The sequence below is a fragment of the Condylura cristata genome, unplaced genomic scaffold (assembly GCF_000260355.1).
Source record: "Condylura cristata isolate star-nosed mole 26May11 unplaced genomic scaffold, ConCri1.0 scaffold00008, whole genome shotgun sequence".
NCBI lineage: Eukaryota > Metazoa > Chordata > Mammalia > Eulipotyphla > Talpidae > Condylura > Condylura cristata.
This window is the reverse complement of record NW_004567109.1, coordinates 60305357-60323679: the sequence shown is the minus strand read 5'-3', so window position 1 is coordinate 60323679 and position 18323 is coordinate 60305357. Positions and strand designations below refer to the sequence as shown.

General features: G+C 46.7%; 1 protein-coding gene across 1 annotated transcript in view; it reads right to left on the bottom strand.

The window, feature by feature from the left end:
• Window positions 1-4454: 4454 nt before the first annotated feature.
• Window positions 4455-18323, bottom strand: part of LOC101624169 (neuron-specific protein family member 2) — a 51420-nt gene continuing 37551 nt past the window's right edge. The window contains exons 4-5 of the mRNA XM_004679235.2: window positions 8239-8349; window positions 4455-6250 (exon numbers count right to left, since the gene is read on the bottom strand). Coding sequence (XP_004679292.1) covers window positions 6059-6250; window positions 8239-8349 — 303 coding nt within the window. The 3' untranslated portion in view covers window positions 4455-6058. The remainder of the gene's footprint in view (window positions 6251-8238; window positions 8350-18323) is intronic.

The following is an 18323-nucleotide window of genomic DNA, read 5'->3' as shown; positions in this document are numbered from 1 at the left end:
GGAAGTTGTGTCAAAAGAACAGAAGAGCCAATCTGAGAAAGTCACCAATAACAAAACTGAAACAATTTGAGCAATAAAATGAATGCAGTCATTGTTTATATCGGAAACAATAAATAAATAGCAGTGAGTGCATACTAATATAAATAAATGATTTAAGAATAAAGGTCAAAGAACAGCTCTTCCCTATAGAAAAATTTCAACCAATAGCTGAAGAAGGAAGGGGAGAATTAGAAAATAGCTTATAAAACATGAGCATAATAACTAGTACAAGCAAGAGTCACTGAGAATGCCAACACTAGTGTATGAAAGTATAAGGAGAAATAGGATATTGGCACATCCTCAAAGTAACTTCTCCCATATTTTTACTTATTTAAAAGGATAATATTACCATAACTATGGAGGAACCTACAAACAGCACCTAATCTGAAGAATCAAAGTAACATCACCAGGAATAAGGCAGATGAATCTCGTGCACCCTCAAATCTATACCCCACCTCTCTGAGAAAAAAATCAGACAAGTCCAAATTGAGGAATAAACCACACAATTTCTAACCAGTAATCTTCAAAGTGTAAGGTTGTAAAGGAGAAGTTAAGACTAAAGAGCTGCTACATATCAGAGGACCCCAAAATGAAAACTAGACATGATATGTGATCCCAAGGGAAAGGATTTTATTGGAAAACTGACAAAATCTGAAATCTAAAGCCTGTATGTTAGCTTCATTTTTAAATGTGTTTATAAAGTTTGATCAATTTTGTTTTGGGAAATGTGGCAAAGCTCTCAAAGCAATATTTTAAATTAATATTATCATTAAAAAATGATGTACAGGGCCTTCCCTGGTGGCACAGCGGGTTAAAGCACTGCACTAAGAAGCTTAAGCTACTTCCGCATGAGTTCAATCCCCGCCTGCCCTGGAGGTGACCACATGGCGCGGCAGACCTTTCCTGACCTGCCGCTGCTCCCCTCAGCAGTGTACTTCATCGATCTGCCTGTTCTGCTCCCTGCTCTGTCTCTGGTGAATCCTCTCACCCTCTGCATCTCTGGCCTGTACCCCAGTTCTGTATGAATAAATAAATAAATCTTTAAAAAAAATGATGTACTTGTGGAAATAAATTTAGCCATTAAAGACTGTTAGTAGACACATGGCAAAGAAGACATCTATCCCTTAGTTTTGGCATGTGTGGCAGCAAAAATCAGGGAGGTTGGCGGGAAAGGACCAGCAGGTAGCAGTGAGCTGCCTACCGCAGGCAGGAGGCAATCAATTTCTGTGTGTGGGCACCTCGCTGTCACCACCTTACTGTAAGCCATGGCAATTCCATACAAGAGAAAGTTTATTTATAAACAATTCAAGTTTACAAATGAAGAAGCTGAATCTGAGAAAGAGAATTATTCAAAGTAGCATAGCTTCAACTCCTTGAGGACCTGCTCTAGGTAAATATTATTTCACTGAATTCTTACAAAATGAGGATGGTTAGCACCCCCATTTTAAAGATGGGGGAATGTTGAAACTTAGAGAAAGGAGTTGACCAGGGCTGCCAGGCACCCCACCCCATACCCAGCACAACACTGGGAACCAGGAAGAGAAACACACATGATTTCAAGTAAGCCCACAAGCTCCAGACAATGGTCCCCTGGAAAGAGACAGAGAAGCAGAGCTGGGAAATAACAGACCAAGAAAGATTGGGGACAGAGCAAAATACTCCTGCAGGGGGTTGGTTAGAGGGGGAGAAGCTGCCTCTGGGTATCTGGATCTGGGTATCTGGATCTCGGCAGCAGACCATTTCTTACTAAAGGGCAGAATCAGATAAACACCCTGCAGTACCAGGCTGATCTATGGGGACTCGCATTGATGTTGCCATGGAGACCAGCCCTTTACCCTCTACACTTTTTTTTAAAGAAATGGTGTTGCGTGCTTCATGGGAAAAAAATTGAAGAGGTATTTCTTCTCCCACATGACTCCCCCATAGGAGGGGCAGAGAGCCCATTGAGTGATTGACAGCAGTTCTGACAGGTGGTCATTCAGCTTTCCAGAAAAGAATGGGTATCTCCCTAAATAACTCCTGACCTGGAAATACCCTGTCACTGGCCATCAGTTTTTCCCCATGGAGATTTGTCTCTGTCTCTACCTCCCCCCAGGCCTGGAGGGAGCCCCTGAGGAGCAGCAGCTTCCAGTGCTCTTGCAGTCTTTGCATCCAGCCCTGGCATGGGGAGCATCCTGGGAGCATTTGAAGGAGCAGCCCAGGCATCTCTTCTCTGCATCTTGATGACACTGCTCACTAAGCTGGCGGAATGGCTCTGTGGAGGCTGCTCTCCACCGTCCTGAATTCTTCCCATCTAAATGCAACCCACATACCTTCAAGAGCAATTCTGAGGTCAGCTCCTCCAAGGACCCCAACTGCCCTTCGCTGACATGTCCTCTGCTCAGATTTCACACCCCACCTCCTCTGTGTATGGCAGCATACCTTCAATGCTGTCTTAGTTCCCCATCACGAATGAGTCCCCAAGGAGAGAGTTTCCAGTACTGGTGAAGAATTAAAAAATAGGCACAAGCCACAGAGCCGCTCTGCAACTTGATGCTTTTTTAGCATCATTTCCTGCCCTACCTCCTACCATCAGCCAGCAGCATTCTGTAAGACCCATCAGCAAAATTCACTCAGTTTTTCCCCTTCTTCTACAACTAATCTCTTGCTTCCTGGGTATGGTGGGAGGAAGTTAGGTAGCCTCCTTTTTTTCTGAGAAAACTCTGACCCTGTCAGGGTTTCTCTTTAAAACAGAAATGTGTCCACATCTCCCATCCATTTTATTCCCTCTTCTTTCCAATCACATCCCCATAGCCTGTTCTTTCCAGAGAAAAGATAGCTTTGGTTTATTTTTTGAGGCAATGAATAGCAAATCCATTTATGACAGAATGTTTGAACATGTTTCAGTTGACTTTGTGTAATTGAAAAGTCATGGGTATTTACTCATTGGTCATATGGATCAGACTGCTTGGCCAGTGAGTTGACAACCCAGATCCCTGCTGGAACCCAAGACATAATGGTGCTCTGTAGGTTTGGCTGAGATGGGAGCCATGTCTCCCCCTCCCTTTCCATCAGTCGTGTGGGTTTAGTCAACACCAGCACAGGGATCAGCTTGGAGCCCCCCAACCTCCACCTCTGCCCAGAGTTGACCCTGTCTCCTCCTCAGATGGCCCACCTTCTAAGTTGCAGGAGCATGGTGAATACTAATTAGAAGCTGCAAAACCAGGCCCTCCCTAGTGGTGCAGGGGGTTAAAGCACAGCACTGCAAGCTAAAGGTAGCTGCTTCAGTGCGAGTTTGATCCCCACCTGGAAGGTGACTCACGTGGCACGCAGACCTCTCCTGACCTATCCACTGCTCCCCTCAGCAGTGTACTTCATCAATCTGCCTACTCTGGCTCTGGCGAATCTGCTCACTGCCCTTGCACCTCTGTGTAAGTAAATAAATATTTTTTAAAAAAAGCAGCAAAATCAGGTATTGATAAGTGATCACTGCTGAAGGGCCCTGGGCAGAAGGTGCTAGTGCCAGAACAGGTGGGTTGGACTGTGGTCCTGTCACTTCTGAACCACTTGACCTTGTGCAAACTGCTGGGCTTTGCTTCCTTCCCTCCACCACAGCATGGGGTGATGATGAGGGCCACCATGATGTTAATGAAGGGGTGTGCCTTCCCCCAGAAGCAGGACACAGCAAACACCTAGTTTGTAGTGGGAGCAAGGGGCTGTTTTCAGAGCTGAGTGTGGGCTGAGAATGTTAGTTTACTTTAAAACATGACTTGGCTCTCTGAGGAATTGGACTTTAACAGCTTGGTTTGGGATCATACAGAAACAGTCTCAGGGGTCAAATGTGTCATGCATTCTAGATTCAAACTCAAGTCTACTTGCTAAGCCTTCGGCCACCTCATCCTCCCCCTCAGCCTCAGTCTTGTCATCTGTGAAATGGAGGCCAAGAACCCCTGCCCACCCAAGGTATAATAAGCCTTCCGTGAGTCAATTGTGAAAAGGTTGTATCACTGCACAACCTCTTCACCCATCATCTTTCTCCCTAATCTGTTAGTGAATGATCAAATAGTCACACAGTAACAGCCTCAGACTCTCACTCCACCAATGTCTGTTTTCATACCTGACTCCATCTCTGGAGTAAGGAGTGGCAAGTATGCTTTTTGGATGCTGGACACAGGCCCTGGCTCAGCAGGTACACTGAAGAGCTCACCTCACTGGTAAAAGGCATAGTGTTTCAAGTAATTGATGGTATCTCTTGCCCTTGCTCTGACCTCAGCGCCATTTTAGGCCCCAAGGATTAAGGCCCTTCACAGCCCAATTCCAGCCCCAGCCTCACAGGACACTGTCCCCAGGGTTTCCCAGGTCTCTGGGAGCCCCAGCTCTATACTTTCCACACGGGGCATAAAGCTGCAGGCAAAGTTGCAAAGGAAAGTCGAGGCTGTCAGACACATCTATCTTTATTTGTTTCCTGTCAGAAAAGTTCAAGAATTACACCAAAAAAATACTTCAGCCTCTGCTACCTACTGACAAAAATACACCACTAAATTATAAAGCGTTCAGCGGTTTTGCTAGGGACAGTTTTGTTATTCCACTTCAGTGACAAATGAATTTACAGGTGACTGAGGTGATGGGGGACGGGGCAGGGAGGAAAAGTCAGATGATGGCACTTGGCACAACAGATTGAGTTGTGCTTGTTATCACCCAGCTGTTGTGTACAATGATTTGCCAACATAGCAAGCCACAGAACCATGCCCTTTAATGACCTGGTGGGGCCTCAAGGGGAAACTATCACATCCATAATAATCAACTCTCCCAGCTAGTTCTGGGCTTGTTGGGGCTGGAGCGAGACCCCACCAAGCCGGCCTCCCCCAAACAATGGCAGGAGGGCACCGTGAGAGTTCCAGGGCAGTGCGAGGTTTGGCAAATGCTAATGCTCCCTTGCTTGTCAGAAGCTTCTAGAACCAGATTGGGGAGTTTGGACGATGTCCCCTGTCAATACAAAGAGTGGGCAAAATACCAAAATACCGTCCCGTGTTCCGGCTTCCTTCTGAAATGATTTGGCATCCTTGCAGTCCCCAGCTTAAAGCCTCCCTGGCTATCCCCTGAGCTTCCTGGCTACGGTTCTTAACTGTTCTGCAGATCGTTACCAGCACTTTGGGAAACAACAAATGAACAAAAACATCAAAATTGAGTGCCTGTGCTTATACCTGGGTCAAATGTCACATGCCCGCCTGTGCCTTTCTTCTCTCTGCAGCCTCTCCTTTCGCTCTTCCTTTCTACAACTGTCACTTTCTACACCAGGGGAGTGTCCCGTGTCCACGTAGATGTAGACTGGGAAACACAAAAGAGCAAAAACAAGTGCCCGATGCTTGATGCTTAATGTTTGCTTATCCAGTCACAGCCCTGGGCTGCCTGTTGGCCAGAAACCAGCTCAGGAGCCCCCAGGGATGAGTTTGTGCTAACCTTGCAGGCCGGGTGCTTTTTACCCTGGGTTGTATAACTTTGAAATCAGTCCTTCTCCTCGACTCAGGGGGTGCTGACTCCCCATATTCCTAGCCTACAGACTAGAGACCACCCACAGATCCCTAGGGTGTGTGGCCCGCATCCACTGTGCCCTCCGCCTCCCACACTGAAGCTCCAGTGTCTCATCTTGGAAGCCCAGAGAGCTCCTGAGTGTCCGCCAGCATCCTCCAGAGATAGCCAGTTCATCTTTTCTTTCCTTTTCTGTTCTAAAATATTCCTAACAAAGAATAAGCAGTGGCGCTGAAAATATCTTACATGGGAACAATCAACACATAACATGCCTTTGTACATGAGCCTGACTCAGGGACGAAGCAACAACACCAAAGGACAAAAAGAAATATCGATTCAGACAACTCCAGTGCACAATATTTTCGGTGAGATTCCCCCCTCCCCCCCAGCTCACCCCTAGCCCCACCCCCGCCCCCCTATCCCGGGAGTACAGTGTTGTCTTGTAACTGGAGCTTGGTTCAGCCAAGAGGGGTCCCCCTCTCCACCCCCCGTTCTGGCTGGGGATGGGCCTCTAGTGGCCCTGGGTCTTGGGCGGCTTGGGCTCATGGATGACAGCAGCAGCCGACAGCCACGGCCCGATGGCCCGGGCAGTGCTCTGCTTGGCCACGCTGTAGTGGCTGATGACCGTGTAGAAGCGGCTTCTGGAGTTGGGGTCCTGGGATGAGTAGTAAGCATCCAGGGAGGCCGGGATACAGCGCTTGTGCTGGGGAAGAAAGAGACAGTCAGGGCCAGGCCACCTCCTGCTCTCCCCAAGACTCTACCACCACGTGGGAGGCCACAGCCACACCAGGCTCTCAGCCAGAGGGCAGGCGGCAGCACCCCTGGCTCTGGCACTGGGCAGCCCTTCCCACAATGACCTACTTGGAGCCAGAAGACATGGCCACACTGATAGAAACTCAAGGTTGGCCTCTCCACTTGCCCACTGCATGGCTGTCACCTGTCTACTGGCGTCCTGTCAGCTGCCCTTCATCGGGCGGCGTCACCAGCTCCCGGGACTACTGCCCCAAGCCAGGGGCTGTTCATTTTGCTTCCTCAACTATATATTTGTAATCTCCTTTCTTCTATATCAAAAAACCTTGATTCCTAACATTCTTAAAACTGTACACTTGCATTACCTTACGATATATGGTATACTTGCGTTGCCTTACAATATGGTCACAGAATAAATAACACAATGTTGTAACTACCAGACAACTGAGTGCGCTTTAAATTTCCTTGCAGCCCCCTTTGCCCTAAGTACGCACCCACTGAGGGTGGATAGTCAACACCGCATGCTCCATAGTCATCTGAAATATTTATTTTCTCCATGAGTTTATGCCTACAACTTGATAGAGAGCTAGGTTCTTTGTTTAACTTGTTTTTAATTTTCGAGAGTTACTTTCTTTGTTATTTTTTAAGTATGTCAAAATTTGCATATATCAAGGACAGCTATATAACAAGATACATTGCGAGGCAGCTCCTTCATCCTGCCCCCTCCACTCTCCCCTTCCTTCCCTGCTGAGTAACCATCTTTCTTAGTTTTTTTTAAAAATGTATCCCTCCAGGGTGTCTTTTTGAAAATATAAGCAAATATCCTTCACCTCCCCTGTTCCTCACACAAAGGTATTTTTTTCTTTGTTATTATCCTGGAGAAGAGGAAGACCTTCCTAGCTTACTTTCTCCACTATGTAGACACCCATTGTGTGGCTACTCAGAGTTCATTCATCTGTGCCTCAGGGATCCTTGTGGTCAGTCCTTCAGAACCACAGCTCTTACTGCAAAGAAAGCCATCCTTGCAAGTAGTGTGGTGAACACCCCTCCCCCCAAAATGTGTTTTAAGGGAGAACATTCCCTGCTTGAGTGCCCACCTCTGGAATGTAATTTCATGTCCTAGAAAACTCTCTTAACTTCCATCCTTAGTTGTAAAAAAAAAGGTGGGGGGTTAGGGTGAGCACAATAAAGCCCATCTTGTGTTAGTGGCTGAACAGCTCAGTTGAAGTAATTTGAGTAAAAGGCCTGACAAAATCCTGACATCAAGACTCTTGAAAGGATGTTTATAAATATGAATATCACCTGTTTTAGCTCTATAACAGGTTCTATCTTTTTTACAACTAACATGTGCTGAAAGCTCTTTGTCTAGAATACTCTTGACCAACTGATTTTACTTAAACTCTCTATAAGACCTCACAAAAATTCCATATGTATTATCAGCCTCCACTTTGTAGGCAAGAAAGCTAAGGCTCAGAGGAGCCAGGAGGTCCCTCTCCCCTGCAGAAAGTCAAAGCAGATCAGAGGAAATAGGCCCAGCTGCAGAACTGAGGCCTCAGAAATACCCATTCCCCATACTTTTATCTCCTTAGGCCACTGTGAGGACAAGGAGACTCCCATTGTCCTAGGAAGACCCAGACCAAAATAGAGCCTTCAGAACATAGTACAATCTAGCTCTCCCTCACTGCTGACCTGCTGTGGAAAATCAGACTCCCACCTGACTGCAGCACTCTAGAGAGCACCACAGGGCCTAAGGAATTCTTGTCCACTGAGACCCCATCCTCCTGAAAAATTCCTTGCCAGGTATATAGGACAATTTCAACAGCTGCAAGGAGGTTGTGACACCCAGAAGTTGGATGCTAATGAAACTCTGATGCTTAAAACCCTCTAACTGACATTGACAGTCACCTGGCATTGTTTATCTGCCAAGATCCCCTTCCTTACCTTATAGACAAATCCCTCTGGGCAGCTGTGGTCATAGGTGAAGGCTTTGTAAACCACCAGGAACACGATGCAGGCAAGGAACGCGAGGGCCAGGCTGACAAGGATGGTGACCTGGAAGAAAACAAGACTAAGTTACCCAGTCTCAACTTGCTTGTCTTCAATTCATATGTGCTGCCTTCGACGCCAGAGCTGATGTGCTGCCTGTGTGTTAGAAAGAGCAATGAGTGCCAGGGCCTGAAGAAAGGGCTTTGTCACTAACTTCCAGTGTGGTGCTGAGAAAATCACCTGCGCTCTCCTGGCCTCAGTTTCCCTCTTTTGTTAGATACCCTCTGAAGTTCCTCTGGGCCCAATATGTAATTCCACCCCCCTATTTACTTTTCCTGTTAAATGTGAGGCTACCTGGGTGATGATTAAGTCATCATTTCCTGTGCCTCTGCCTCCCACCACTCCCGTCCCCACTGCACTACCAAATCCCATTCTGCAACGTCACCTGATTATTGGACATCAGTTGGTATCAGGTCATTTTCCTACCTTCCCCATGCCTGCTCCACCTGCAATTTTCTATGTCAGGAAATGTCAAATCCACCTTTGTAGTCACTACCTTGAAGAGGGAATCATCCATGGACTCATATTCTACATTCAGTCCACCAACAGAACCCAGCATTTCTACCTTTGAGCATACTCTGATATCTCCACTCTGGCCAGACCATGGGCTTCTCACCTGCAATATCAAAACAGCTTCCAAACAAGCCATTGCCTTGACCCCTAAGGTGTAGTCAGCACAAGGCATCCCTAGAGGTCCTTGAAAAATCCAAATCAAGGTACATCCCTTCTCTTTTTAAAAAAAACATTTAATGATCTCTAAATCATTCAGAGTCAAGGAGGCAGGAGTCCTCTTTTCCCCAAATAAATGGGATGGCTTGTAAAAACTAGTTGGGAGGGATTTGGAAAGGAGACCAATATATATATTGGTCTTCTCAGTTGCTGGCACAGAGCTCCTAAAACCTTCATAATTAACTATGTGGTTTCTTAAGTGCTAAGAGCATGACAGGAGGGCCTTTTGTTATCATATTTGCTTTCTGTGCCCAGATCCTGAAATAGCTGGGATCCAAAAAGTTGAAGGAGGCACCTTCTATTATTCATAACAAGCCCCTGCTAGCCACACCTGAGCTGATGTTAATAAAGTGACTTTTGGAAAGCCCCTAAGGGTGGGGGCTGGTCACCAAGGGAGCCAATCAGTGAGAAGAGGCTGGAAATTTTGGTGCCACCCTGAGGTTCTGGAAAGGGAGGGGTCAGTGACGTAACATCAATCATGCCTAAGTGCTTAAGACTCCATAAAAACCCTACCATGACTATAAACCAGAGACATTCTACAGATGGTTTGAGGGAAACAAAATCAAAACTGGGGGGAAGAGCGCATGGGACTATTGTGCTGACACACAGGTGAAGTGGAAGTGGAAAGTCCAAGGGGATTACAATTGAGATGGAAAAATGTAAAAAATGAAGAATTATGTAAAATATGTATATATATATGTATGCACATAACATATATGTATATGTAGACATAATACATACATATATACACACGTGTGTGTGTGTGTGTGTGTGTGCATATATAAAACCTTACCATGGGGTCTCAGAGAGGTGAAAAACTTCCAGGGTGGTGTGCAAGCTCGCTTGATGGCATATCCCAAACTATGCACACCTGCTCAGACCACTCTGGGCCCTGTACACCTGTCCATCCATCACAGGAACCTTCAAATGTGCTTCATGATCAATCAGGAAGCAGAAGTAAAGCACTTCCTCTGGTGCTGGCAGCTGTCCTAATTAATTAAGAAACCTGAAGAGAAGGTGTGGGAACTCTCTGGTGACAGCCAGTATTTCAAAATTAAGGGTGACCACCCTGAGACTTGGGCTGGCCGCTGAAGTGGGGCAGTCTCAAGAGACCAAGCACTGATGGGAATGCAAACTAGTACAACCACTATGGAAAACTGTTTGGAGGTTCCTCAAACTGCTTAACATGGAGCTTCCCTACGACCCAGCAATCCCACTCCTAGGTATCTACCCAAAAGACACAAAACACCGATTGAAAAAGACACCTGCACCTCCATGTTTATTGCTGCTTTATTTACAATTGGAAAAACATGGAAGCAGCCCAAATGCCCAAAAGCAGATGACTGGATTAAAAAGATGTGGCACATATATACAATGGAATATTACTCAGCAACCAAAAAAAAAAAAAAAAAAAAAGAAACACAAGTCTTTTGCAGCAACTTGGATTGAGCTGCTTAAAGAGATAAGCCAGAAAGAGAAAGAAAAATACTGGATGGTTTCGCTCATAGCAGGAATATAATGGACCAAGTGAGAAAATAATAAGAATAATGAACAGCCATATACCAGAGACATTTTGTGTGGGTGCAGTGGGGAATGGGATCAAAAACGGTGTGGGAGGGGAAGTACACGTGACTATGGGGATGGCACATGGTTGACTTGGTGATGGAAAACCCACAGGGAATACAATTGAGATGAAAAAAATGCACAACATGATGTAAAAATAAACTATTATATTATAAAAAAATAATAACTATAATAATAACTTAAAAAAAAAAGAGAGAGAGACCAAGTACTGATGCTTGGGCAGTGAGTATCAGAGCTAAGTTAAATGGTTGGTTGGACATCCTCTCAGGGTCTGCCGAGAAGTGCAAAATTGCTTGGTATGGAAAACCCCACACATTTGCTGTTAGTGTGCCATGAGGGTACCTAGAAAAGGTGTTTTGCCTTTTAGACAGTGACATGGAAAATTTGGCTCTGAATTACTGTCAATGGTGTGCTGTCCATTCCCTCCCTTTGCTCCCCAAGCCCTCAGCAATAGCCTGTTGCACCTGTGCCAGTCTCTAGCATGGAATTAGGATGATGATGGAATGGGGAGATGATGCAGAGCTTGGACTGGACCCACTCCCTAGTAGTGGGGAGAGATGGAGATGTCAGTGAAGATCAAAACCTGAGAAAGAGGTACCCCCAAAGACACATATACGTACTGAGGATCCCCAAAGATAGAATTTAATTCCTATAAGGAAGGAGGTCACCCAAGACACTTCCCACCAATACAGAGGACCAGGCAGCAGCCAGTCTGCAGGAGTCTGGAGCAGGGGTATAAAGCATTTTATATGTCCCATTTTTCTAATAATCAAAAAACAGTGTAACAGTCAATTGTCCATTCACTGAAGAAAGAATAAGCCAAGTGTGATCTAGGCATACAGCTGGATAGTATTCAGCTGTAAAGGGAATGAGGTGGTTGCTCAAGTGTGGATGGACCTGAAAACATGCTGAAGGAAGGAGACCAGACAATAAAGCCCACATATTGATGATTCCATTAAGACGAAATGTCCAGAATGCAGACTAGTGTTTTCCTGGATCTGGGGCTGGGCTGTAGGAATGACCACTAAGAGGATCACAGCTTCCTTGCAGCTCAGGGTAGGAGGCAGAAATGTCTGGAGTTGAGTAGTATAATCGTTGCAAAACATGGTCAACGCGTTAAATGCCACTGAATCATTTACTGGAAAGTAGTTAATTTCATGCTATGTGAATTTTACCTTGATTTGTTTTTAAAGGCCCCAAATCCAAACTTGTTCTTTCTGTCAAAGGGACAGTAAACACCTTTAGCCTCCCTCAGCATAGCGGCCCACAAGACTGGGACATAGACATGCCCACCAGTGTTCCCACAGACAAGGTGAGCTTATGAACCTCCTTTGTGCAAAGGTAAGAGGAGAGTGGCTGCCCACGTTGCTAACACCCCTGCTTCAGCCTGATGCACAGTCTGGAGGCCCCCAATCCCTGACAGAGCAGAGATCCAGCCTCTTAGCAGACTCCAGAGCAGGACTCCCAGGTGGGGCTCCCCAAACAGGACAGGTCTGTAGGGGAAGACCACCATCTTGGTCCCCAGGTTGCAACAGTGCAATGAAGCAAAACAATAATGTCCTCTAAACTGATTCTTGGAGATGGGTCACTAAAGGCTTGGAAACCCCAGTGGGTGGGGAGAGAAGAAAGGCACAACCACCCCCCCACACACGCCCCACATCTGCCAAGCCAGGATGCTGATCTAGGATACTCATTATATGAGGAAGAATGAACTTCATTAACATTCATGTGCTGCAGCCTCTGGGCACCTCCATGCTTAATAAACTGCCCTTTTTATGAAGAATGCAAACCCTGGAAACCTCCAAGCAATAGGACCTCTCACATCGGGGAAATTACACATTGTGGGGAGGTAGAAACAGGACTGCCTGACACACATTCGTCTTTCCTATGTGACAGTCAAAAGCTCCAGAGACAAAATTAGGCTGCAGCACGTTGCTCCTAGCTTGGCCTCACAGAACCTGATAGTAGAGCTTGAGTGGAAAGTGAGAGGAGGTGACAATATCCATAAATTCTGCCCAGTGACACCCTGCTTTTCCCGGCTTCAAACACTGAATGGAATAACGCCTTTGGAGCCAAGCTGTCTAGACAGAAAGTCTGGCACTGATACTTATGTGCTGTGGGACCCTAGCAAGGTTGTTTGTGCCTTGGAACCCCTGGTTTAGTTCTCTCTAAAATGGGGTGCCCCTGACAGCCCCACACACTGTAAGATAAAATGTGGTGACTGAGGCTCTTGAAATAGGCCTATGCAGTATTCTGACTTATATGACCTATGCACTTGGTCATTCAAATGACAAAAATATATGCTTTATATACATTTGGTCTTCCACAGTTCCTGGTTCACAACTCTCTGGAATTTACTAAGTGTAGGGATTGACAAAGATGTCTTGCCATGTGCATGGGGTGATATTTGAGGAAGCACCTGAAGGTGGGGCTGGTTGCCTGGACAACCAACCACATGATTAGAGGGGTGGACCATCTGGTGCCACTCCCTGACCTTTGGGGCAGGGAGATGCCTGGAGGTAGAGTTCAACTGACAATGGCCAATAATTTAACCAGCCTAAATAATGAGGCTGCCATCAAAAGCCAAAGCAAGGGCTTTGGAAAGCCACTGGCTTGGTAAACACATAGAGATTTGGGGAGAGCAAAACCCCTGGAGAGGATATGGGAGCCCTACAGATTACTTATATCTTGTCCCATGCATGTCTTCCACCTGCTTGCTCCTGTGTTATATCCTGTGTTATAAATTGATGTTCTAATGAGTTAGTTGGTTTCCCGAGTCTCTGAGCATCTCCAGCAAAACCTGAGAGGGGGTAAAGGGAATCTCTGATTTGTAGCTTGCAGATTGTAGATTGGTCAGAACCATCCACCTGACTAGAGGGGTGGACCACCTGGTGCCACCCCCTGAGGGGAGAGACTGGAGGTGGCACCACCTGGTGCCACCCCCTGAGGGGAGAGACTGGAGGTCACAGACAGTGCATGCAGTTGACATCTGAAGTTGAGGACAGTCTCAGAAGCTTGAGCCCTTTACCTGTTGAATCTGACCCTGTCTCCAGGTAGATGCTGTCAGAACTCAGTTATACTCTAGTCTGAGAATTGCTGTTGATGTGAAGAAACTGCCACATACATCAGAATTGGCTCTGGGAGCCCCGCACAGTCCATGGGCATGTGGCCATGACCTTAATAAGCACCTATGTAGCAGGCACATGCATTACATCATTTCATGTCTCGAAACTCTGCAGGGCAGGTGCTAAGCTTGTGTCTGTTTTACACACAGACTAACAGGAATTGAAAGAATGTTTTACATAAGGGGGCAAAGGGACGATCTGAACTCAGATTATCTCACTTAGAAATCCCATTGCCTAACCAAATGTTATAAAGCTCTGAACTCAGATTATCTCACTTAGAAATCCCATTGCCTAACAAAATGTTATAAAGCTGATAAATCTATCACTATGTTCAGGTCTATTTTGTTAAATATCTATATACCATTATTATAAGAAACTCAAGAGGAAAGACACCTACTGCAGCCCTGCCATCATCTCAAGTCTGTTTCATATGATGGCTGTTTGTTCCCACCCTCAGGGATCCCTGCACAGATCTTCATTCCTCCTAGCGGCTATTCTAACTTTCCTTGATCACCCAAAACATCCTCACAATCCACCCCAGAACCAAGGTAGGCCACCAGAGCCCTCCCTAGTGGCGCAACAGGTTAAAGCCCAGCACTGCAAGCAAGCTGCAGCCTCTTCAGTGCAAGTTCAATCCCCAGCCCCAGAGATGACCCACATAGCACAGCAGACCTCTCCTGAATCACCCACTGCTACCCTCAGCAGTGTACTTTGTCAATCTGATGGCTGTGCTCCCCACTCTGTCTCTGGCGAATCCTCTCACTGACCCTGCACCTCTGGCCTGTACCCCAGTTCAATATGCATAAATAAATAAATCGTTAAAAAATAAAAGTAAATCTTAAAAAAAAAAAAAAAGGAAGATAGACCTCCACATCATTCTCTCAAGGTGACACTAAATCATTACTACAATACACATAAGACTATTTGAGGAACAAGCAAGATGAAGAAGGTGAAGCAAACTACATGCCTTTCAAAGCAATGGCCCGGAATGTGTGAGTGGTAAAGTGATGCTTCTGTCGGGGTGCCCAACACTGTGGTACCTGTGTCGCTGGAGCTGGGCTCGGTCATGTGCCTTCTCAGCACCAGGCCCACAGTGTTACATTGGGCTGCCATCACCCGTGACTCGTTCTTTCTGACCCTAGGACAACCCCTCAAGGATGGGGCTTCTGAGAGCCTGCAGGTCCCACTATTTAGAAGGTTGGCTGGGAAGTTGTGTGAAGGAGTCAGAAAAGTACCTCTCACTGGCCATTTCACTCTAGTCTCTCCTGCGACCCCTCCCAAGCCATCATCCCTGCTGACCATCAAAAGAAGTATCTCCTTTGCTCCTGTGAACAACTCATGGGGGCTGACATTATGTCATGACTCAGTGGGCCTACAACTTCCTGAACATCTGGACCATCTAAAGAGAGCACCCTCCAGGTGCAAGGGCCTGGAGCTACACCCAGAGGCTCTGGTCCCCTAAGCCTCTACAGGATCTACATGTCTGAGGGCTCAGTCCTACCTACATTCCATAAGGAGGGGAATGCTGAGAGTCCTGGTTTTCAGACAAGGAAACTGAGGCACAGGTGGGGAATTATCAGAATTCTCCAACCCATCAATAGCATAGCAATTAGAAGTGTGGTTTGTGTGGGTCCCACTTTCTTTCCTCAGCACCGACCTCTGCTATCTGTCCCACATCACACCTGTCCCAGGACCCTCACATACAGATAGACACACAGACATGTACAGAAATACACACAGACATATAGAGACACAAATAGACATACAAATACACACAGATACATAGAGGCTCCTGTGACGAAATAAAGCCATGACTCAAAACACAAACTTAGACCTAAATACACACACAGACATACAGACACACATGGACATACAGACATACTCATGCACACACAGAAACACCATTCACCCACGAGGAAAACCTCTCTGGAACTCACTTGTACATGGTCCTATACCCTCACATATGGCTCTATGCTACCCTGACTTTCTGGCCATCAGCACACCCCAACATGCTGTGAGCTTCCAGAGAGCAGGCGCTCTGCTCCAGGGACATCCTGCTATGCTCTGGGCCAGGGCCTGCCGCCAGAGCACATGAGCGAGCCTCAGAGGACTCACATCCTTTGGCTTCAGCCAAGCCCAGGGCCAGACCCTAGAGCAGGGAAGTCACCTCCTCCTCCCAGAGGGCCTTCCTGGGCTTTAGTTAGAGGGACACAGTCACCACACAGCATCCCAACCAACCCACATGGAGACACAGCCTGCATCCACATCTCCATAGAGACACCAGCCCTGAAGCCCAAATAGCTTGTTCCATTAAGCTACTTTGATTCCTCAATCCCCTTCCTTGGCAGAAGAGTTGATAAAAAAAAGAAAATCAGGTCAGTGAAATTGGTTTGGAAAATTCTAAATTATCTTCAAGTTCCAATGTGTGGCACTGCCAGACATGCCGGTGGGGGCTTTCGCGCCAGATAAGCTACTCCGTGTCTTCCTATAATTCTTGCAAGAGTGAGAAATAATGCCTGCCAGTATCACAACAGCACACACAGCAGGAACCTCCCAGCCAAAGTCAGTCATGTGGGGGGAGACAGCATTTCTGCTCCTCTACTCGATTTGCAACCAGCCTTGGTCCATGAGGAGGAAGGAACTCCAATCAGTCTTATATCTCTCCCCCTCCTGCCTTCTATGCAGTCATACACTCCCTGACTGGAAAGACACGTGGGGGGGCTCACAGAAAAGGGCCCAGGTGGCAGGTCTAGGATAGCTGCCTATGGACAGGTCGGCTTGCAAGGTTGTCCCAGGGACCTTGGACCTCAGGAGGACGCCCACCTGGCTGAATTGGCAAGACAGGCTCGCTGTGCCTCCACTATACAAACGTGGGTTAGGCAAATACCTGCCTTCTTTCTGAAGTCTTCAAGTTGGGCACAAGCTCTATGTGGCAAGACCCCAGTAACAACCTCAGGCCCTAAGGCTCTAACGTGCTTCCCTGGTGGACATTTCACAAGTGTCATCACCACTGGTGGCACCCCACTTGGTGACACAGGAACGACACAGGCGAGGACACAGGAAGCTCAAGCCTGGTTTCCCTTGTACTTCATCTCACACCCCTTTTCCCTCTGTGGTCTGTACTTTAAATCCTTGAATGCTTTGTTGTTCTAAGTCATTGATGCAGGTGCAACTATGGGCTGTAGAAATCATATGAATTTTTCTAGTGAAATTGCCCACTGGGGTAGTTGGGAGACCTCCCACACGGCTCCCTTCATGCCCCTTTTCCCAATCCTCCTAGAGAAGAGTCAGCCTGTATCTTGTTTGTCAGAGCCTGGAAGTCAGTGGCCATGCTTTATGAAGGGCCCTGTGCCTTAAACGCAGTCACTAGGTTTCAGTCATTAACTTTTCCCTTCCTGCCCTAGGCCTTAGGGCCATAAACTTCTCTCTTCTTTTGCTTCTTACCTCATGCATCAGGACAAGATAGGTGTCTTATTCCTCCTGCAATGGAGGAGCCTAGACCACCTCCATTCTGGTCTATTCCTCTCCTCTCATAAGGTATCTTGACTTAGGCTTCCACTGACATTAGAATTGGATATACTCTCCTGCTTCTGCCTCACATTTTTTTACTCTCAAGTGATGGAGAGTGCTTTAGACTGGCCTTTTTTCACCAGCTAAACTGAATGAGAAGCTGGTTTCTGGCTTAGCTCTCCCAGCTTGAGTCTCATGCCCATGAGCCTTTGCATATGAGAAGCTGCCTGACAGCTTATCTGGTGCTTTCCAGGTGAACAGAGCAGGCCTTTGCCATTTTGGGGGTTCTTATGTACTCCCCTGGCAGGGAGGCTCAGGAAGAAAAAATAAAGGATTCTGGCACCAAAAACCTTTCCTAACCCAGTCAATCTCCAGATGCAGTTGAGTAAGACTGACTCCATTGCCACTTGGTGAGGTCACTTTCACCTTAAATGACAACTAGTAGTCAAGTCTGCCTTCCAAACCCAGAACATCTCAGGTGGGCATGCATGTTCAGAGTGGCCTCTGGTAGAACACTTTCCATCCGTTTGTTCTGTGCCCATCAAGAGAGAAAAGTAATAGTGGGGTCCACAGTCCCGACTGAAGCCAGAAACCAACCCCCCCACCTCCTGGTTTTCTTGTTACATTTCCTGGGCCTCAACTACTTTCTCATATACAAATGGGGGTCACAATAACTCCCTTGAAGTTCTGATGTGAGGATGCAATGTGACAGAGATGAGCCCTCACATAGCCGGCACCCCCAGATGCCACTCCACTCTCCACATGCACCAAGGATGGAGGCGCCCAGCATCCAAAATCTGATGCCCTCACCTGTCCCACAGTATCATGTCTTGAGTGCTATTTTTTCATGCCAGGTAGACAGCACTCATTCAACATAAGTGAATGCGTTCTATTTTGCATTCATTGAACTCATCTGTGAATGGGAGACAACCAGAGTGAGCAAACCAAAGACCCATGATGGTTTTGTGGGCACTTTTCGCCTCCTTAGAAGATAGTACTTTCCTTTGAGTTTTATGAAATACCAGGACAGAG